This window comes from Brassica napus, chromosome C9, assembly GCF_020379485.1.
Source record: "Brassica napus cultivar Da-Ae chromosome C9, Da-Ae, whole genome shotgun sequence".
NCBI classification, from domain to species: domain Eukaryota; kingdom Viridiplantae; phylum Streptophyta; class Magnoliopsida; order Brassicales; family Brassicaceae; genus Brassica; species Brassica napus.
Genome location: NC_063452.1, coordinates 7,199,627 through 7,221,783, shown reverse-complemented (window position 1 = coordinate 7,221,783; position 22,157 = coordinate 7,199,627). Strand labels below are relative to the sequence as shown.

At 37.6% G+C, this 22,157-nt stretch overlaps 6 protein-coding genes across 11 annotated transcripts; 4 read left to right on the top strand and 2 right to left on the bottom strand.

The window, feature by feature from the left end:
• Positions 1-337: 337 nt before the first annotated feature.
• LOC106392257 (dehydrin Rab18-like) lies at positions 338-1,322 on the top strand. The gene is made up of 2 exons (XM_013833063.2): positions 338-793; positions 883-1,322. Exons 1-2 carry the CDS (start codon positions 473-475, stop codon positions 1,099-1,101), a joined length of 540 nt encoding a protein of 179 aa, XP_013688517.1. The 5' UTR covers positions 338-472; the 3' UTR covers positions 1,102-1,322.
• Positions 1,323-4,988: 3,666 nt separating this feature from the next.
• Positions 4,989-6,782, top strand: LOC106364174 (peroxidase 72). Its single transcript, XM_013803800.3, has 4 exons — positions 4,989-5,316; positions 5,413-5,604; positions 5,700-5,865; positions 6,192-6,782. Exons 1-4 carry the CDS (start codon positions 5,080-5,082, stop codon positions 6,608-6,610), a joined length of 1,014 nt encoding a protein of 337 aa, XP_013659254.1. The 5' UTR covers positions 4,989-5,079; the 3' UTR covers positions 6,611-6,782.
• A 769-nt stretch (positions 6,783-7,551) lies between these two features.
• LOC106366344 (folate transporter 1, chloroplastic-like) lies at positions 7,552-9,902 on the top strand. 2 transcript variants are annotated; one of them, XM_013805941.3, is made up of 10 exons: positions 7,552-8,031; positions 8,097-8,179; positions 8,262-8,338; positions 8,442-8,544; positions 8,612-8,705; positions 8,768-8,841; positions 8,932-9,042; positions 9,150-9,242; positions 9,353-9,420; positions 9,494-9,902. In XM_013805941.3, the coding sequence occupies exons 1-10, from the start codon at positions 7,926-7,928 to the stop codon at positions 9,624-9,626; spliced, it is 942 nt and encodes a 313-aa protein (XP_013661395.1). In that variant the 5' UTR covers positions 7,552-7,925; the 3' UTR covers positions 9,627-9,902. The 2 variants fall into 2 exon arrangements, with proteins under 2 accessions (XP_013661395.1, XP_013661396.1); XM_013805942.3 differs by having other exon boundaries at positions 7,578-8,031; positions 8,935-9,042.
• Positions 9,903-10,026: 124 nt separating this feature from the next.
• On the bottom strand, positions 10,027-12,814 carry LOC106366345 (glutaredoxin-C3-like). The gene is made up of 4 exons (XM_013805943.3): positions 10,779-12,814; positions 10,558-10,631; positions 10,373-10,471; positions 10,027-10,252 (listed from the first exon to the last, which is right to left on the bottom strand). The coding sequence occupies exons 1-4, from the start codon at positions 10,958-10,960 to the stop codon at positions 10,197-10,199; spliced, it is 411 nt and encodes a 136-aa protein (XP_013661397.1). The 5' UTR covers positions 10,961-12,814; the 3' UTR covers positions 10,027-10,196.
• A 1,864-nt stretch (positions 12,815-14,678) lies between these two features.
• Positions 14,679-18,872, bottom strand: LOC106392262. Of its 3 annotated transcripts, none has more exons than XM_048767898.1 (3): positions 18,739-18,872; positions 18,205-18,277; positions 14,679-18,112 (listed from the first exon to the last, which is right to left on the bottom strand). In XM_048767898.1, exon 3 carries the CDS (start codon positions 16,258-16,260, stop codon positions 14,794-14,796), a length of 1,467 nt encoding a protein of 488 aa, XP_048623855.1. In that variant the 5' UTR covers positions 16,261-18,112; positions 18,205-18,277; positions 18,739-18,872; the 3' UTR covers positions 14,679-14,793. The 3 variants fall into 3 exon arrangements, with proteins under 3 accessions (XP_048623855.1, XP_048623852.1, XP_048623854.1); XM_048767895.1 differs by having other exon boundaries at positions 18,611-18,823; XM_048767897.1 differs by having other exon boundaries at positions 18,620-18,814.
• LOC106392260 (GATA transcription factor 5) lies at positions 18,541-20,361 on the top strand. 3 transcript variants are annotated; one of them, XM_048767901.1, is made up of 3 exons: positions 18,541-18,719; positions 18,978-19,286; positions 19,374-20,361. In XM_048767901.1, exons 2-3 carry the CDS (start codon positions 18,996-18,998, stop codon positions 20,073-20,075), a joined length of 993 nt encoding a protein of 330 aa, XP_048623858.1. In that variant the 5' UTR covers positions 18,541-18,719; positions 18,978-18,995; the 3' UTR covers positions 20,076-20,361. The 3 variants fall into 3 exon arrangements, with proteins under 3 accessions (XP_048623858.1, XP_048623856.1, XP_048623857.1); XM_048767899.1 differs by having other exon boundaries at positions 18,546-18,719; positions 18,993-19,286; XM_048767900.1 differs by having other exon boundaries at positions 18,617-18,839; positions 18,993-19,286.
• Positions 20,362-22,157: the final 1,796 nt, after the last annotated feature.

The window sequence follows — 22,157 nt, the reverse complement described above, 5'->3', positions numbered from 1 at the left end:
GAAACAATAGACAAGACGCATCGTTTTCAGGGATAAGGGTTACGTGTCTAATATCTACAACGCAATGCCAGTACCGACACGAAGAAAAGGAGAGATCTTTCCACTTTAGTATTCATCACCTTGTCTGTCATGGGTTTGTTATGAACACGTACGTACTTAGGCTCTCTCTACTTTGAAAGCTCAGAAAAAATATCCATCCGGTTTCTTTAATTAAAGTAATAAACGGTTCGGTCTACGTCCGGACACGCGTCTGGAAGCACCACGCCGACATTTGCTCTGCTGCCACGTGTGGATTCAGTTATAATGATTCACTAATTTAATAGTTAATCCATATCCGGAACTGGATCTATAAAGACTCCATGAGCCTTGCGAACATTCATCGATCAAAACTCAATATCCAAGTCTCATCATATTATCAAATAGAAGTGTTTTAGCTAATAAGCTCAAAGTCTTTGCTTAGAAGAAAAAGAAGATGGCGTCTTACCAAAACCGACCCGGAGCTCAGGCCACTGACGAGTACGGAAACCCTATCCAGCAGTTGGACGAATATGGAAACCCAATTGGCCGTGGAGCTACCGGCGGAGGAGGTTACGGAACTGGTGGAGGATACGGAGGAGGAGCAACGGGTGGGACCTACGGGACAGGTGGCGAAGGATACGGGGCTGGAACTGGAGCACTGGGAGCTGGCGTAGGAGGTAGGCATCACGGCCAGGAGCAGCTCCATAAGGAAAGTGGTGGTGGTGGCTTGGGAGGAATGCTTCACCGCTCTGGATCCGGATCCAGCTCTAGCTCGGTACGTTTACCATTTATAGAAACATCCGAACGTATTATATTTAGTTGGTGTGTGTATATTCTGTATTAACAATACCGATATGGTGATAGGAGGATGATGGACAAGGTGGGAGGAGGAAGAAGAAGGGAATAACTGATAAGATTAAGGAGAAGTTGCCAGGTCACCATGATCAGTCTGGTCAATCTCAAGGCATGGGGATGGGAACTACCACTGGTTATGACGAGGGAGGCTATGGTGGCGAACGCCACGAGAAGAAGGGGATGATGGAAAAGATCAAGGAAAAGCTTCCCGGTGGTGGTCATCACTAAACAAGTTAAACTTTGGGGCAAACGTATATGCATATATATATTAAAATAAAGAACAGCTCGTAACACAGTGGCATCCGGACCATTTACTTTTAGGTGTGTGTGTGTGTTTTATATATGTACGTCCTTCGACGTGTTTGGCTCTTTTTATGTTTCTCGAGTTGTATGTACGGTACAGTGTTCTGTACTTTCATATCTATATATCTATCTACTTTCTTGTTGTGCTTCGTAGCTTAAATTTGTTTATATAACGCCATGTTGACGGCATTTGTCCGAAGTTGGGATTCCGTATTCAACGTTAATTGATCACAGCTGGGATAGAGCGACATAAACTTGGAGTGATAAAGAAGTTCTCATATCATTTTTAGACATTATAAATAAAGAAACAAATAAACTTGGACTTGATAATAGCAATTCCAACAAGGAGTTCTCATAAAAAATTTAGACATTATAAATAAAGAAAGATGTAAACTTGACTGGTGATCATAGCAAACTCCAACAAGGAGTTCTTATAGAATTTCTAGATATTATAAATAAAGAGAAAAAAAAAGGAGAATGAGAAAATTTTATTTGTAGAGAACTCTACCTTATAATGCCAAATGTTGAGTGTTTCGATTTATAAAAGTAAAATTAAATTAAATTATTTAAACAAAACTTATGAAAATATTGTTGTTTTAGTTTATTAGAAGCTTAAAATCATCTTCAATAGGGGTTTTAGTGTCCAAAAATCTCTATAATATTATTTGAGAAGTTAGTTTCTGTTTATTTACAGGGTTGATGCTTATTTACATAGGTACCGTTAATGAATTAAAAAAATCAAATTTAAATACAATTAATATTTTTTTTTAGTTTTTACAAATAAAATATATAATAAAAAGGAAACATTTAAAAAGTTTAAAACAAATTTAAAAACGAAACTATATGTATATAATATGATTTTATTAAAAAGAAAAGTTCACAAAATAGAAATATTTCATTTAAAACATATTTTTACATAACAAAAACATACTTTCTGAAAACAAAAAAAATATTTTATACAATGTGATTTCATAAAAAAAAGTTCACAAAGATATTCTTGAAATTAAAAATAAATATTACTCCTTTAAAACATACTTTATACAATATAAAATAAATATATTTTTAAAATAATAGAAATATTTTCTTTATATTTATTTATTTTCTTAGATGATTACATAAAAATAATTAAATAACATAAACCGATATATGTTTAATTGACTAAAATAGTGTATAATTATTATTATTGAAATGTTTTTCATAATCTTTAGCTGACTATGATATCTTACAATTACCAAAAAAAATATCTATAAATTATAATTTACTTATATAATATGATTTCACAAAAAGTCACAATTTTAGTGCTGATTTTTAAGAGACATTAAAAATGGAACCTAAAAATGTTTTTTTATGATAAGCATAGTTTGATCGAATAATTACAAAATATTTTTAAATAGCATATACTTTTAATGAGGTATATATATATATTTTATTTTATCATTACTAAAAAAAATCTTATTATTTGTTTTCTTTTTAAGTTTATGTTTTCTCTATATTTGTGGAACTTAATATACTCATAATCAAAATACTCAAACAAATCTGAATTCTCATTTTAAAGATTATTTAAAATAAATTTCAGTTTACCTTTCAATAAATCTAAGTCATACAAGTATTGAGAAGTTATAAAATATTTTAATTATTGTTAATATTGTAAATATTGATATTCGTTCATGAGCTTAAAAATTAATCAGCTATACTCATGTATGTAATTTCTTATTGATCATCCCTTTATTTTTTAATATTTTTAAAAAATCAAAATAAAATTTTGATAAATATTATTAAAATGCATGCACATTTAAGATAGAAATAAAACTAGTTTGATTTGACTTTATTAGAATCAAAATAATCATACTTGAGTTTGAATTTGAAAGAATATATGTAACTCAATATATTCACAACATGAGTGAATCAACAAATCTAACTTATATCCAAAATCAAAAATCTAACTACAGTAAAAATATAATTTAATAATATTAATAAAAAAACTTAACTAATTGTTACAATATAATTTTATATATATGCATGAGATTTCATAATATTATCATTATATTCATTTATGTAATTTTGAATCAAACTCTTCAGTTTATTTTTTATTTAATTCTAAGCACAATATCTATTACATTTATACAAAATCTTGCTAAAATATATTTACATATCTAAGAAAATAACCAATCTAAATTCAAATAAAAATTTAAACAAAATTAGCTATATTTAGAATAAAATATTATAGTTGAATTCGGAGAAATAGATGCAATTTAATATATCCAAGTTATAGAAAATCGATTGTTGACCCAAAAACAACCAAACTGACTAGATATAACATGTCAAAAATCATATGTCTAATTAAAATAATATAACATTATTAATATAAATTATACATATAAATTATAAATTGATTTAAAATCAAAAGTAAATATCAATTAACTATAGTACATTAATTTTATAAATATTTATGCTCGTGCATGAGCACGGGAAAATCACCTAGTACATTATATATGTGTATGTAATTGTGAGGTTCTAAACTTTACTGAAAACCCAACCCAAAATATTTTTGTGGAATATTTTGGATTGGATTTCCCGTAAATTTAGAACCCCATATTTATATACACATATATATATATATATATAATATATACATATACATATATGTGTTTTTAGATCTCTTAAGCTAGAACTCTCAATTGGGAGCGCTTTTAGAGTAATTCTAATCTGCTCTAATATATTGGCCGGCTTTCATTTGCAGATGTAAGCAAACAAATAAAATAAAAATTACTGAAGTAAACAATGGAAGGCGTAGGAAGATTAACAGCAGTATCATGAAAAAGTCTTATTCTCGAAGTTGAATAAAAAGACCAAAAAAAAACTATAGGGAAAAAAACTAATTGAAAAGTCTACGTACATCATCAACGCTGTTTGGCCATATTTTAGTAACGTTAATTTGTTCGCTCTTGTTGCACGAAAACAAAAGGGAAAATATTAGATTGTTTGGTTTAGCGAGGGAGAACTATTGAAAAGTCTACGTACATCAACGCTGTTTGGCCATATTTTAGTAACATTAATTTGTTCGCTTTTGTTGCACGAAAACAAAAGGAAAATATTAGATTGTTTGGTTTAGCGAGGGAGAGCAGTTGAAGCTGTTTCTCAATGGTTTTGTCACTATCTACCATTTACTATGTCTTTGTCGTACTCTACCAACCCGAAGCACACCATAAGATTATTACTTTGCTTGTACAATAGTATTTAGCATTGTTTCTTTGTTGATCTCGTCAATGTCAGTCAACCAAGTTAAAAAATACTAATACACGCAATTGTTTTACTAGGTCTTCTTCGTGTTAATCTCTCGATTTGATATTATCATAAATCCGTAGACACAACTTCTATGTTTGGTTAAAGTATTGACTACATGAAAGGGTTCAATATGATTGGGATTTCAATTATTTTTGGGTTAATTTACCACAAAACTCTAAGAATTATTTTTGTTCTTGTCTGCTTTGTAAGGTGTCATGGCCTGTGGGTGCCAACAAAAGGCACAATTTTCTTTTCTCTCTTATTCTATGCAATCAGAATTCTTCTGTTGTTTGCTCAAAAAAAAAGAATTCTTTTGTTGCAAACTCAAACTTGAACACAAGTAAAAACATCATGATATGAGTTGACAAATAAAGTAATCATTATTGATGGGCAATGCCCAAAAAAATCTAACAAATCCTGTATTCATACCAATCCTTATGAGAATAATGTATCCATCTAACCCAATATCTAAGATTAGTTACCAACTCCAGCGTTTTTTGAAATGTCCACAAAGTCTACTCTATAAATCCTACCTTTCCATCACAAGAAAATCATCAAGTTACAAGAAAACGAGTTAAACCCCAACGAGTACTGATCAAGAAAAAGAATTCTCAAAAAATGGCAGCATCATTGAACATTCTTATCGTAGCTGTAGTCTCCCTTATCGCCTTCTCTCCTCTTTGTTTGTGTTCCAAAGCCTACGGAAGTGGAGGCTATCTCTTCCCGCAGTTCTACGATCACTCATGTCCTAAAGCTCAAGAGATTGTTCAGACCATTGTCGCTAAAGCATTCGCACAGGATCCTCGCATGCCTGCCTCGTTGCTTAGACTCCATTTCCACGATTGTTTCGTGAAGGTTTAATCCTTAGCAACTTCTCAAACATTAACTAGCTATATAATAAATACTCCAATTAATCTTTACCTATTTTTCTCTTTGTGATTGATGCTCCAGGGGTGTGATGCTTCCATACTATTGGACAACAGTGGAACCATAATCAGCGAGAAACGATCAAACCCTAACCGAAACTCAGCCCGTGGTTTCGAACTCATCGAAGAAATCAAACATGCCTTAGAACAAGAGTGTCCTGAAACAGTTTCTTGTGCTGATATCTTGGCTCTCGCCGCGAGAGACTCGACCGTCATTGTAAGTCATCATTGTTCATTAACTATTAGAAAAAAACAAATTATTTGATTATTAAAAAATTAATTAGTTCGACACATGAAACAATATGCATACAGACAGGTGGACCGAGCTGGGATGTACCACTAGGGAGAAGAGACGCGAGAGGAGCAAGCTTGAGTGGTTCTAACAACGACATTCCTGCTCCCAACAACACATTTCAAACCATCCTCACTAAGTTCAAGCGTCAAGGCCTCAATCTCGTTGATCTTGTCTCTCTCTCTGGTAATATATCCATCCATCTTAATTACACAAATACATTTGTAAGAACTTACCTATATTGATTTGATCCACCCAGTAAAATTGTTAATCCCTTTTTACTAGTCTTTTTCTTTTATATATGAAGTACTGCAACTGTTTCTGAAAACATTCATAATGCGTTATGCGGACGTATAGAAGGGCTTACAAAATGATACATTAGCTTTGCTGATTTAAAAACACAAATAAAACTCCCTTAAGTGTTGTTACGTTAAATATAGCCTTGCTGATTAAAATTTTCCTTGTAATATTTAGAAGTCCTTATATAACATTTTTGTTTACATGATTTGCAGGAAGTCACACCATAGGAAACTCGAGGTGTACAAGTTTCCGACAGAGGTTATACAACCAGTCAGGCAACGGAAAGCCTGATCTAACTTTAAACCAATACTACGCTTCCATGTTGCGCAAGCAATGTCCAAGATCCGGTGGTGACCAAAACCTCTTCTTCCTCGACTTCGCGACGCCCTTCAAGTTCGACAACCACTACTTCAAGAACCTGATAACGTACAAAGGGCTATTGAGCTCTGACGAGGTACTGTTCACGAAGAACAAAGATTCGAGGGAGCTGGTGAAGCTCTATGCGGAGAATCAAGAGGCCTTCTTCGAGCAGTTCGCGAAATCGATGGTGAAGATGGGGAATATTTCTCCATTGACTGGTGCGAGGGGAGAGATCAGGAGAATCTGTCGGAGGGTTAACCATGTTTATTAATCAAATCCTTTTATACGTAAAACTCATGGTTTAGTTTCATGCATCTGTTTGGGCGCATGGACGTGTTTCTTTTGGCTTTTTGCATGTATAAAATGTGTGTATTGTATTTGTATGATTTTGTTTCGGAAGGAGATTGTGTGTTTTGTTTCGAGTGTATTTGGTGTCTTCTTAATTTTCAGGATCCCAATTTTTTTTTTGTAACTTAAGGATCCCAATTTTTAACGTGCATAAATCATCATGATACTGAATTATGGGTAAACGAACTAATTCCACATCACAACTTTCATATAATAACAAATGTACACAATCTTTCAACCTCGTCATGATTGCACACAATCAAAGTATCTAAACCAATTACCCCCAATCAAAAAGATTGAAACCCAAAACCACACAAACGAAGGTTTAACTTGGTTATAATGGTTTAGAAACTAAACCGCACCTAAACCGAAATCAGAATTAATCAAATTTAAAACCAGACCCACATCATATCCAACTTCAGACCCGACCCGAAACTCCTACTCAAGCTTTAAAAAAATCTCCAAATCGATTTCATAATCTACGAACCTTAAATCGAAAAATCCATGAATCCATATTTGGTTTCTGAAAAAAAAAGAGGGAGCCAACTAGAGAAAGACACACACAACCGCCGAAGAACAATAACTCGGGTTGGGTTTATTAGGTCGTGTTAATTCGGTTTAGATTTTCTAATTGGGTCGTTTTAGTTTTCATTTGGTTAGTCATTGGTTAAGTTTTAAAACAAAGAATACTAAACCAAATTTAAACCGCTATTTGTCGATTTTAATTCGTTCTTTAAATTTTGGTGTGGTTTTGGGATTTCGATCTTTCTGATTGTGGGGTAATAAGTTTAGATACTTCATTTGTGTGCAATTATGATGAGGTTGAAAAATTGTATACACTTGTTACTATACGAAAGTAGTTCGTTGACCCCTGAATTATCGATCAAAGTAAAGTATTGGGGTGTGTTTAGGAGCATTACAAAAGTTAAGGTCGAATGTTAAATGCTGGTTGAAGAATTGGGATCTTCGCGGGAATAATAAAAAAAAAAGGTGCACTTCGGAGCTATTTGGGCCTCAAAAGAGTGGCTGAAAGTACATTTGGACTTGGGTCTTGGTAGACGACGAAGAACACTAACGACTGAAACGGTGTCGTATTGAAGAAACACACACAGAGTCGGAGATCATACCGGAGGACGACGAACCTTTCCATCAGCTGTCCTTTTGCTCTCTTTAACTTCCGATTAACTCTGTACTCAATAGCCCTCAGGTCATATTGATTGAATTCAAGTATTCTTTTGATGGTGGCGCATTGGCAGTGGGAAAACGCCACCGCCGGCGCCGTCGCGGGATTCACCACCGTCGCTGCGATGCACCCACTTGATGTTGTTCGTACGAGATTCCAAGGTCTCATTTTTCCACTCCCCTCAAAAGAAAAAAAAAGAAGTCAATTTGTTTTTGGTTTGAAACAGTGAATGAGGGAAGAGGATTAAGTACTAGTCTCCCGACGTACAAGAACACAGCTCACGCTCTCTTCACCATTACCCGTATCGAGGTTTAAAGAGACGAAACTCTCTTAGTTACTTTCATGCAATGTTTCTCCTTGAGCAACTTTTCTTATAATCATCCCTTCCTAGGGATTGAGAGGACTTTATGCAGGTTTCTTCCCTGCTGTCATCGGTTCTACTCTTTCCTGGAGCTTATACTTCTTCTTGTGAGCGTCTTTTTTTACTTATTAACTCCTTTCTCTTACGATGTTGTTGCTGTGATTCTGCTTTAAATATCTTCCTCAACGCATCTCTGTTGTGTTTCTCTAGTTATGGAAGAGCCAAACAGAGATACGCTAGAGGCAGCAGGGACGACAATGAGAAACTCAGCCCTGCTCTTCACCTTGCTTCTGCCGCTGAAGCTGGAGCCTTGGTTTGTATAACTAACTGACACCTTTTAAAACATCTATCTCTTTATCTCAAGCTTATGATACTTTCAGGTCTGTTTATGCACAAATCCTATTTGGCTTGTCAAAACAAGACTACAGCTTCAGACACCTCTTCATCAAACCCGACCTTACTCTGGCCTATTAGGTCTGAATATTACAGTTTTCATTCTTTAGTGTTCTTTTCTGAATGTTTGTGAATTTTCACAGATGCCTTTAGAACCATAATGAAAGAGGAAGGACCCAGGGCGCTCTACAAGGGTATTGTCCCTGCTCTTGTACTGGTTAGTCACACTATCTTTTTCCCCTGTCATATCAGCTCATGAAGCTACCATAAGCTCCACAGGTTTTGATTCTGATAAAAGTTTATTCAGCAGGTTTCTCATGGTGCTATTCAGTTCACAGCGTATGAAGAACTCCGTAAAGTCATTGTGGATTTCAAAGAAAGGAGAAGAAAATCTGAATCCACAGCTGATAATTTATTGGTACAGAGTTCCTCTGCTTCTTCACACCCTACATTGTGGATGCTTAGGTTAGGCTATATAGGACCCAATAATCTTAATACCCACCCCCGCCTATCCTTTTGCATTAGAACTCGGCAGATTATGCTGCACTTGGAGGCTCCTCCAAAGTCGCTGCAGTTCTTCTTACATATCCCTTTCAGGTTATTCGAGCAAGATTACAGGTACCACCACCTATCGATCATGTCTTCACTCTTATTATCATTAGCTCGTTTATCTTTGGCAAATATGTGAGGTGTGATTGTCATAAACATTCCTCTGTTGTTTTGTTCAGCAACGACCTAGTACCAACGGAATGCCAAGATATATAGACAGCTTACATGTCATAAGAGAAACCGCGAGGTCAGAGAGCATATTTATTTTGTTGGTCTTTGATTGTATCTGAAAATATGAACGAAACTTTCTTCATCTGCAGATTCGAGGGTCTCAGAGGTTTCTACAAGGGTTTAACTGCTAATCTTTTGAAAAATGTGCCTGCTTCTTCCATCACATTCATTGTGTATGAAAACGTTCTGAAGTTGCTAAAACAACAACCTCCAACGAAATAAAGCAACATAAGGATCAGGTTTACAGCAGCTTTAGAGACAGCCTTACTCCTCTTTTAGAGAATACTTGTTGGAAGCCACTGTACTAGGGACATTCATCCAACTTTCTCCAAGAACCGAGAGGGAAAACCAAAGGATTCTGGCCACCAGAAAAGTCACAAACCTCTTCCTAATAGACAACTAGTATTGTGCTTTGAAATGGCATCATAGGCAAGAAAACTGGTAGACTTGTTGAACTAAGACTAATCAAAATCATCATTGTTTTTTTTGTGCTTGCTATTCTTTCCCCGATTTGACATTGTCGTATGAAGCATTCGCTAATAAGGCACACAAGTACGGGATCTAAAAGCCAAACAATCAGCAGAATAGATCAGTACAATAACGGAAAGATAAAAAGAGTTTATACCAAGGCCCCATCATAACTTTATTATTATATATATATATATAAGGAGCAATCAAGTCAGTGAACATGAGACAAACCAATTCATTGATTCAAGTTCACTACAAAAGATTCCACTATTCCTCTAGATCACAACATAAGGTCCATGATCATCCATCCACCTTCTGAAAAGTCTAACTAGCAGCAAGAAGCTTTTGCAACTGACCATTCTCCACAGCATCTGCGAGATCTGAAGCAAGCAAGATAAAGGCCGTTACTTTACACTATAGAAAAGGAAAGCTGCATCCAGATTTGATTTTGGGTAAGTAGATTAGAAAAAGGATAAAACTTTTGAGGTTGGAGCTAATACCATCAGAGCCACCAATATGCTTGCCGTTAACAAAAACTTGGGGGACGGTACGGCGACCAACAAATTCCAGAAGCTCGTACTGTATTTGATCTCCGTCCTCTGCACACAAAAAGACAAGTTGTTTATTGTAAAAACAAATCCTCCTAGAGACAAAGAGAATGGGGACAAAAGAAAGTGGTACATACCTCTGAGATCAAGCTCCACGACAAAAGGCTGTTCCTTAAGTTCTCTGAAAATGCGTTTCGAGCGCAAGCAATACCTAAAGAGCAAAAGTCAAACAAAACAAAAAATCACAGCTCTTAATCTTAATCAAAGACAGAACGATCAAATTCAGATTCTAAAGGAGCGCGGATTAAAACTAATATGAATCCTAATTCAATTCCGGGGACAAGAAAGGAAAATTTACGGGCAGTAGGACTTGGAGAAGATGACAATCTTGTTGGACAAAATGGCGTTCTGCACGAATGCCGACACCGACTTCTCAGCTCCCACGGAGATTGACAGATCGCTGAGAACCACCACTAGTATTAGGAGTATAGGAACCGCCGTGACTTCAACACGGCGAGGACGTTGCCCAACCATCGTCATTCGCTCACCAACAAACAACCACAACAATAATGTGGCCTACCTTATATCTTTTTTTTTTTTTTTTTTTTTAAAGAATTTTAAATTTTATTCACTTCAAAAAAAAACTTTTTACAGAGGGGACTGCTTCCTATTACAAAAAAGAACTCATATCTATTGCTTAACTTCTATACTCCTTTCTTCACCTTCTTTTAAACCATTCCTCCATTGCTTTCTCATATTTACCTCCATTCTTCCTTCTCAAAGAAGTAATTCTGTTTCTGACCTGCTTGTCCAACTTTATCATAAGACAAGAAGTTGGCGGAGCTTTATCCTCCACACGCCTAGTATTCCTCTCCATCCAAATCGCATGAAGAACAGATTGGAAACAATACCTCCATAAGAACGTCACTACCCTTTCATGTAAACCATTGATCAGTATCTGCATAACCTGCAACCATTGACACACTCCACTGCCTGTTAAACCTCTAGTTAACCCCAACCAGACTTCCTTTGAATATTCACACTCGAAAAAAAGATGATCTCTAGTCTCCAAATGTGTTTTACATAACCAGCAAACAGACACTGCTTGAGGATTCCACTTAAGTATCCTATCACCAGTAGCCAGCCTGTTATGAATGACAATCCATGCCATAAAGGAGAATTTTGGTGTGGCTTCAGGAAACCAAATACCTTTAGACCAGGGAACCTTCTGCTTCTTCTCTCGTAACAAGTTCCAAGTTTGGGAAGTAGAAAACTCCGATGCGTAGTCACCACTCTCTCTTTTCCACAAACAAACATCATCCAGCTGATTAAGACTTCTCTCCTGCAGAGCCATAATCTCTTGTTCTATCTGCTGTAAAATAGGAACTCTACGCCTTCTTCTCCTATAAGTTTGAACGACTCTCTCCACCGTTGCATTTATTGGAATACCTAATTCTACACAGCCTCTTCCTCCAGTGAAATCAATAAGAACCCCCAAAGGTGACCATCTATCGAACCAGAAAGAAGTAGTAGAGCCACTGTTTATCTCCACCTTAAAATACTGCACTGCAACAGCTCTCATCTTCAGGAGTTTCCTCCACATCCAAGAGCCTAGAGTGCTCCTTTCATTTACACTCCAAAACGATCCCTTCCTTATGAGATACTTCCAAATCCATTTAACCCATAGCGAAGACCTTGCAGATAACACTCTCCATATTAACTTCAGACAAGCCACTCTGTTTGCTTCCAACAAATTCCTCAAACCCAACCCACCTTCATCTCTTGGTTTACAAACATCAGCCCATGCAATTTTTGCTTTCCGTGTGGATAGCGTTGGCCCAGACCAGAGAAAAGCAGAGCAGATGCTGTGGATTTCCTTTATACACTGACTCGGGAGGCGAAAAGCCGACATCCAAAAGTTGGTGATGCTATATATCACTGAACCAATCAATTGAAGTCTTCCTGCAAATGACAAGTGCTTTGCAGTCCAAGAAGAAACACGAGTTCTTATTCTTGATATCAGAGGAGAATAATCTTGTACACTCATCTTCTTTGTTAGTAAGGGAAGACCAAGATATCTTACTGGCAGTGAACCAGCTTCAAATGGGAATTGCTCCAGTATAGAAGCGCTATCTTCACTCTTAACTCCCGCCAAGAACAGGGTAGATTTCTCAAGACTAATATTCAAGCCTGATATCTTAGCAAAATCCTGAAACACCTCTAGAATCCCTTCAATTGAACTCTTTTTCCCATCTGAGAAGACTAAGACATCGTCAGCGAAGCATATATGAGTCAAATTCAAATCTCTGCAATACGGGTGGTAGCCAATCCTTCTCTCCACTGCAGCTTTATCAAGGAGCTTTGTTAACACTTGCATACAGATCACAAATAAGTATGGCGAGAGTGCGCATCCTTGACGTAGCCCTCTTCTACTATTGAAATATCCTGCCAGCTCCCCGTTAATTTGAAGAGTAAGACGCCAACTCTATACATTTCTTAATCCAGAGAATGAACTTTGCTGGAAAATTTAAAGCTTCCAAAACAGATAGCAGAAACGACCACTGAACCGAGTCGAAAGCCTTTGATATATCAATCTTCACTGCACATCTCTCTGTGACTGAGTCCTTATGATAACTCTTTACCAACTCCGAAGCTAGAAGAACATTCTCCATGATCAGACGATCCTTAACAAATGCTGATTGGTTTAGCGATATAAACAATGGCAGAAGTCATTTCATGCGATTGACAAGAATTTTTGAGATTACCTTGTACAAACGTTGCAGCATGAGATAGGTCTATAGTCTTTCATGTAGGTGGCATCATTCTTCTTTGGTATAAGGGCCAGAATGGTGGAGTTGATGCCCTTTGGTAGAAAACCTTTCTCAAAAAATGATTGAACCGCAACCACAAAATCCCTGCCTGTAATAGATCATGAAGCTTTGAAGAACTCACTCGTGTAGCCATCAGGGCCTGGAGACTTGTCCGCTGCCATAGAGAATAGAACTTTCTTAACCTCCTCCGCATTAACTACCCCAATCAACATTCTTCCATCTTCCTCAGAACATTCATAGTTTAGAAGCAGCTTCAATTCATCCCTTGGCACTTCTCTGTAGTCTGAAGGAATATGTGTGAGGAAGTTTCGAAAATGATCCACTGCCTCCTTCTTTATATCTTCTTGACTCTCTGCTACTGAACCATCAAGCCTCCTGATTTCTCTTATGGCATTTCTAACTTCTCTCATTTTAGCTGCTTGATGAAAATTCTTATTGTTTCCATCTCCCACACTTAGCCAATGGACTTTTGCTTTTTGACTGATAACCCTCTCTTCCACCATTGACAAAAGAGACCACCTTCCATAAGCAGTTGATTCTGCCATCACATTATTCTGATTAGGATCCTCCAATGTCTTGATTTGGGCTTCGCAGAGAACCTTATATGCTTCCCCTGTTCTTTTAAAAATATCTCCAAATTTTTCTTTTCCTAGATTCCTCAGTAGTGGCTTCAAAGCTTTTAGCTTCTTTGACAACCGAAACAAAGCAGAAGTTGAGACAAACAGATTCTCAGTTCCAGACCAGAAGCTCTCTACCACCCTGAGAAATTCCGGAGTGTCAACAAGCGCATTTACGAATTTAAAGGGCTTTCTTGGCTTCAACAGATCCATTTTTATGATAACCCTGCATCTCTGATGATCCGAACAGCCACCAGCTTCAAATACACAATATGATTGAGGATAGCTCTGAAGCCATACCTCATTTACCAAAGTCCGGTCCAACTTCTTACAGATAATACCATTTTCTCTCTTATTTGACCAGGTAAACCTTGGACCTTGATACGACATGTCCAGCAAACGACAATACTCAACAACTTCTTGAAATTCTCTCATACCCACAGAATCATGAGAAGAGCTTTCTACTGAATGCTCAATTCCTGATAGTATCTCATTAAAATCTCCCTGAATGATCCACGCCCTTTTGCTGATAATTGGAGAATCTTGATGAGATTTGAAGTCTCTCCAAAGCTCCCTTCTCTCTTCCTCCAAATTCAAACCATAAACAAAAGAACAGTAAAATTCTTCCTCCAAACCCTCCATTAGTATAGATACTGTGAGAAGCTGCTCACTCTGAAAACAAGGCGTAACCCATACCCCCTGCTTCCACACAATCCACATTCTTCCCAACCTATTGTGCTCATAGTTCTCCATATAGGACCACCCTGGAAACACTTTATTTACAATCCTCCTGATTTTATTCTCCTTCACTCTAGTTTCTATTAAGCAACCAAATTGAAAACCTCTCTTCTTCACCCATTCTTTTACCATCTCCTGTTTAGATGCTTTATTAAAACCTCTTATATTCCAATAGAAACCTGACATATTAGCGTCGAGATTTCTTCTTTTTCAGATAGCTAGGATCGCCTTCCTGAGCTTTCTGACCTCCTTTGTCTCCCAAATATCTGTGATTCAACTTTGAGTCTCTAGGCAAGACTTGCCTTGACACTCGTACTTCCTCCTTTTCCTTCAATTTCGAATTAGACGGCACTGCAATCTGTTCTACATTCTCCTCATCATCTTGCATTCCTTCTTCTGGTGATAAAACCGAGAATCTGGATTCTGTAATAAGAGAGACTTGATCATATTCCAATCCCCTTTGACTCATATTAGGGGAACGGCTAGCTTTCCCTGGAGTGATTTCTGACCACTCTAGTTCCTTCTCTTTCTCCGTATTTTCCTCAACTTCTTCAAACTTCTTCTCTTCCTCCTTATTTTTCATGTGAACCACTCTGTCTTCCTCCTTTCCTTCCTTCTCCACTTTTTCCTCACTCTGAACTTCTCTTATTTCTCCCTCTTCAATTTGGTCTTTCTCCTCGGACTGCTCTTCATTCCCTTGTGGACATCTCTTTACTGTATGTCCCCACTTCTCACATTTTGGGCATTTTGTTGGTAACCACGGGTAGATGTATTCCACCATGACTTCCTCTCCCTCTATATTAAACTTCATCTTCTTTGGCAGATCTTTTGAAAGGTCCACCTTTACAAATATCTTTGCCACTTCAATGTTGAGACATTGAGTTGTCTCCGGATGCAATCTCACTGGACTCCCCAATGGACTTGTCACAAAGCTCAGACCCTGCCACGAGAACAGCTTTACTGGAACATTTTTAATGTGCACCCACATAGGAATTGATTGTGTGGGTGGCTTCTCCTTCTCAATCACTGGTGACCATTTCGTTAACACCACTGGGACACCAGCAATGTTCCACATTCCTCTGCGCAGCACCCTGTTCTTATCAGCATTATTTAGTATCCTAAACTTCATCATTGTTTCATTCACTTCGAAAACCTCCACCCTCTGAGCTTTGTCATTGAGCGTCCATATCTTGTTTACAATGGCATGAACCTTTGCTATATGCGGCGCTACATCAAGAAATTTCCCAATCAAGAAATCATCCCATAGCGGTGCTACACCCTTTGTAATCTCCTCTGGTACCATTACTGATCCAATACCATCCTGCATCTGTATTTCTACATCATATTTCTTCAGAACCTTTTGCCCTTGAACCACTCCAACCCACGAGTTCTTCGATCCCTCTTTTGATACCTCCAGATTTGAAACCACCTGCGTTTTCTCCTTAACCCCATTCTCAATCACCTTCTCCAGAGAGATCCCCGGATTTGCTACCCCCAGATTCGAGATCGTCGGTGATTTCTCCGTAGATCCATTGTCCACCGAAACTCCTTCTACACAAACCTTCATCGATCCATCCAAAACTCGCGTCTCCCCCAAAGATGTGCTTCCTCTCGTCGGAGAGATCAGAACATCCGGCGGATCCGCCGTACTCATGCCTTCGTCGTGCGTGAAACCCCCAATCGCCTTTTTGCCAATTTTTTCGCCTCCAAAAACTTGTGTTTTGACCTCCTAACTTGTTTCCTCTGGGCCTACCTTATATCATATAGATCAACAAAGGAAATATACTATTAAATAATCAAAGGCCTCATTTTAAGGCCCAATTACCCATTTCAGACAAATGAACTGTGAAATGTAATAGTAATGGGCCTCTCAAAAGGTATAAAATCACAGGAAAATGATGTGTTCTCAAAAGTCAACACTAATAGTAGTGACCACGTCCTCTTGTCTCATAGATTCTTAATCTTTCACATTCAGTACAGCTTTTCAAAATATTTAAGATTCTTTTATATGAAAGACAAAGTAACAATTTTAGTTGGTTTTGTTATTTTATTGAAACCAAATTCGTAATGGTCGTTTTTAATTGTAAGAAAAGTCGGTAAGGTGAAAGGCGGTTGAAGTCTATACCACGGACATCGTGACAAATTGAACGACTTTCCCGCTCTAACGCAATTGCGAGCCGCTCCAAGCTAGAATCCGAATGCATACAACCAAAGTACCAAACAATCTATTTATGAAATAAATCTACGGATCCGCTCTCATATATATTATATACATTCTTTTAAGTTATTTAAAATTATCGGTACGGTCCATACAAAAATTGAGACTGACTGAAACGTCTTAGTTGGTTTGGAAGATTCAAAAGTGGCTAACAATGCCCCCGTGGGGTGAGACGTATAAACTCCCTCTCTCACTCTCACAGATTCTCTATTTTCTTCTTCTTCTTATTCTTAGTTTGACATTTCAAAATCTTAAAAGGAAACAAACCCACAACGCAGTTCTGCCGACGGATAAGTTGAGGGCTGTTCGGCCATTTACATCTGACCCATTGTTCTCTATATTGTTATCGTTGAAAAATGTTTTGAGGGATGCTTTATGATCCCGCTGTGTAAAAATATACGAATTATACGCGGAAATTAGGCACAAAAGATCGAGTCATTATGAGAGCTGAAAGATTAGCTGTCAGGGAATTCTGATTGGTCGACTCACGTCAAATGCATGAGACACAGCCATATAGAGCACGGCACGTCAGCATAACACGTGGCTACTACTTCTCAAGCCGGCGGCTCGGCTCCTCATAATGTTGAGAAATCAATTTTCTTAACTAAGTTCACCCATGCATTTATTGTTTTATTACTTACTACACGAGTAACGTATACAGATGCAAAACCAAATTTTCCTAATTTTTCCCTGTTAAAAATCCTGAAAAAGTATTGTCTATAAACTATTTTCTTAAACACTGCCTCGTTTGGGTTTGGTAATCATCACACATTTCGCAATGTTGAGGAGATTTCCATTTGCTTCAACAACATGCACGTTCTATATTGTATACAAATACATGCAAAATGCTAAAACTATTGTTCAAGTAAATGTCGATAACAAATACTAATTTTAAAAGGAAAACATGATATTTAACATACAAAATCTAAAAATTTATCTCCATCTATAGCGATGACTAGTTGCTACAAAGACTAAGAGAATCTGCACCAATTTGAGTAAGGTAGAGCCATAGAGGAAAAGATAAAGGAATCTCTAGAGATATTTTGTTTCTTTGTGTGTATTGTCTCCATAGATAGATTTGTTTCTTAGAAGAAAAAAAGATTTGTTTCTTAGATGAATAATTTTATTTTATTTGTTGGGTTAGTTTGAATGATTGTCTCGTGGTGTGTTAGAAGGACAAAAGCTGGCCCGCCAATTTGTCTTGGGTTTCTGCATCATCCCAGTTCACACTTTACCTTTACTCACAAGACATGCTTTTGCTCCATTAAGGTTTTTTTTTTGCTCCTCGCTAATCAAAGTTTAAAATATTAATGGCCACAATTAACTTTTAACTAAAAGAAAGCAAAAATCAAAACCAGTGAGAGCGGGAGGGATAATTACCAAGATGAGCGGCGATCAACGCGGTCAAGGGCCTACAGGGAAAACGGTACTCTTTTTTCCTTTGTTTGGTTACCTAAAAAGTAAAAAAAATAAATGAACGGTAAGTTTACAGACAAAGGAAAGAAATAAGAAGCAAGCTGGAGATATATATATATAGTCTAATTCAAAAGGGTTTTCAAATATATTATTTATTACACATTATGAACGGTAAGTTTATTTTATGTATCTTCTATAAAAGTAAAGACGCGTTGAATTTATAAAAAAGAATCTAAGTGAGACAAATTTATAGATTTATTACCGGTTGTGTATAATTTATTATTATAAAAAAAAGGTGAAAAGAGATAAGAAAGGAGGGAGTTTCAAGTAGAGAAGGGTGAGGCTAAGATTACGAAATTGAATGCTTTACCAAACTCACAAAACAAAACCATCTCTCTTTGACCCTCTGTTCATTTCTTTCTTCTCACCGCCGCTCCTTCCTCCCTTCTCTCTTGCCCCTTCCCCTCTCTCTCTCTCAGGTATCTTTTTTTTCCTAACCTCTATCCTCGCTCTCTTAGAATTTGCTTCGCTTGTTACGTTTTCAGTCTCGTGACTGACTCTCTTTGTGGGTCGTTTGTGTGTCGTCACTTGTTTTTGGGGTTCGTGTTTTTTTCTCTCTTGGAATTGGTAACACGAATGAACGCTTTTTATTTAACGTTTCGTTAAAAAAGAATGTGAAATTCATTTGGTGAGTTTCGATAATAAAAAAGATGTTATGTTTCTTGGTTAATGTTTAGGCGGTTTTTGTATAGGAAATGGAACGTGTTGAAGCAGCGTTGAAAAGCAGCGTCAGGAAAGACATGGCTTTTAAAACGACCCTGCCCGTTTACGAAGACTTTCTCGCCGTCACCACCGCCGAGGATTTCTCCGTCGACGATTTCTTCGACTTGTCTAAGGACGACGTTTTCACCGAAGAAGAGGCTGAACCCAAAACTCACCAAGAGATGCTCCATGTTTCCTCCGAGGAACCACAGGACAAAGGAGACGCTCTTCGCCGGAGTAACGACGGGTTTGGGTCTCTCCCTCCAAGCGAACTCTCCGTTCCGGTAAATTTAATTACATTTTAATACACTGGATAACGTTTTATTCCCTAATTATTCTCTGACTTTTTTTTTTGTTTTTTTTGTTAAAAGACGGATGAATTAGCGGAGCTTGAGTGGCTATCCCATTTCGTAGAGGATTCATTTACTGAATATTCTGCTCCAAATCTCACCGGAACCCCGACTGAAAAACCCGCTTGGTTAGCCGGTGACAGGAAACACCCTGTGACTCCTGTCACACATGACTCGTGTTTCAAGTCCCCTGTTCCCTCCAAATCTCGTACCAAACGCAACCGGAATGGAACCAACTTCTGGTCGCTTGGCTCGTCCTCCTCTTCAGGCCCTTCGTCCTCGAACTCAACTTCCTCCTCCTCTTCGGATCCTTCCAACACGTGGTTCTCAGGCGCTGAGCTGCTCGAACCAGTCTTCACGTCTGAGAAACCACCGGTTCACAAAAAGCATAAGAAAAGGTCAGCGGAGTCTGTTTGCAGCGGCCAGCTACTGCTGCAGCAGCCCTCTCGACGGTGCAGCCACTGTGGCGTTCAGAAAACGCCGCAATGGCGAGCTGGACCGATGGGAGCCAAGACGCTGTGCAATGCGTGTGGGGTTCGGTATAAGTCGGGTCGGTTACTACCAGAATACAGACCCGCTTGTAGTCCGACATTCTCAAGCGAGCTCCACTCTAACCACCACCGCAAAGTCATGGAGATGCGGCGGAAAAAGGAGCCGACGGATGATAACGAAACCGGTTTAAACCAGCTGGTTCAGTCCCCACAAGCCGTACCAAGTTATTGAAGAAAAAGGGCCTCGACATTAGAGCAGAGAGTTAGGAATCGGCCCGGTTCAGTCAGCTGTAGCCTCGAGTTAGTATCTCATTGACTTTTTGTATATTACTTTTGATATTTTTAGCATTTACTTTTTTTTTGTTTGCTACCGTAATTTGGGATTTCATGCTAGGAGTCTAGGTAAGTTTTCAGTTTAAATTTTCCCATTTCATCATTCTTATGCACTATCGCTTAATGTTTGCTTACAGATGATTCTGCTAAGTTACGCTTAGAAAATTTGAATTTTATTTGAAACCGTTCCAATTTGTTTACAACTTTAACTCTAAGAAAAGGTTGCATTAATGAATGAACCAAACCAATGTGACACATTATCCAGTAAATCATGGACAAGCGACATGTTGCATTGTCCTTTTCTGAATAAATTTAGATGGTGAATCAATAGACCATACCCTCTTCAAATGTGCAGCTGGTTAAGAAAGAAAAAAACCCACTAAATTCATGGAAGTATAATTTTGAGGTGTGTGCCCCCATTATAGGACCTAGGAGGTTAGTGAGGCCCAACAACACATGTTGGTGTAGAAACATTCTTATCGTTCGTTCACATTATTTATCATTTTAGCTTCTTCTAAGTAGAACTTCCGGTTGTTCGGGCGTTCGGATACCCATTAGCATTCGGATTTGGGTTTTTTGGACTTCAGTTCTCTTTTATATGTCCCATTTTAGTAAATTTTCAAGTAAGGACCGGATTTAAATATAACGCATAGAATTCGGGTCGGTTTTGTATCGCATCATAGAATCCATAAAATAATCATATATCATTTAGATTCGGGTTATATCGGATCGGTTGAGATATACTGATTCAAATGGTCAAATGATTGGTTTTGCAGATGCAGGATATCTTTCGGATCCACACAAAGCCCGATCGCAAATAGGATATGTTTTTACGATCGGAGGCACTGCTATATCTTGGCGTTCTCAGAAACAAACGCTTGTGGCTACCTCTTCAAATCATGCTGAGATCATCGCACTCCATGAAGCAAGTAAAGAATGTGTATGGCTAAGATCAATAAGCCAACACATTTGTTCAAGTAGTGGGATTGGCAAAAGTACGGGGCCAACTATTCTATATGAAGACAATGCAGCATGTGTTGCTCAAACGAAGGAAGGATATATCAAAAGTGATAGAACAAAACATATACATCCAAAGTTCTTCTCATACACCCAAGAGCTCGAGAAGAAGAAAGAGATTGAAGTAAGATATGTCCGATCATGCGACAATGCAGCCGACCTCTTCACAAAAGCACTTCCTACTTCGGTATTCAGAAAACATGTCCATAACATTGGAATGCGTCATCAGAAGGATCTATGACTGCTCAATCGAGGGGGAGCTTACGTAGTTGTACTCTTTTTACCTAACTATGGTTTTTCCCATTGGGTTTTCCTAGAAAGGTTTTTAACGAGGCAACAAAGACGTTAAGCGAGAGCGGAGAGTGACACCGGTTCCCAAGGGGAGTGTTACGAAACTTAATTTAATACAAGATGGATGATCAAGGGGGAGTGTTATAAGATAAACTTTGAAATGATCCTCCACTCCTTTACCAACTCAAGCACTATGATCATCTACTCATCAAGCACTATGATCATCTACTCATCAAGCACTATGATCACCCACTCATTTACCAAATCAAGCACCATCTTTGATATTTTATGCATTGTTGTTCACTATAAATACCATCACTCATCTCACTATTTTGTACACCAAAAACAAGAACAAGAGTTTATAAGAAAAGAACCATTACATCTTCTTCTTCTTACTTATAATAAACTCTCTCACTTATAGTAGTGTTATTTGCTTCCTACGGGTATTAAATTCTACTCTTATTTAAATTTCTCGATACTATAAATTATAAGTTATTTCATAACACGTTATCAGCACGATCACTCTGCGATTCGGTAAAATTTATTTGTATCATTTATACCCTGTTATAATGGTCGGTATACCGCCTCTACTATTATTTATATCATGTTATAATGGCCGGAATACCGCCTATATTATTTACTAGTAATTTAATTTATTTATTGGTCGGCCGAG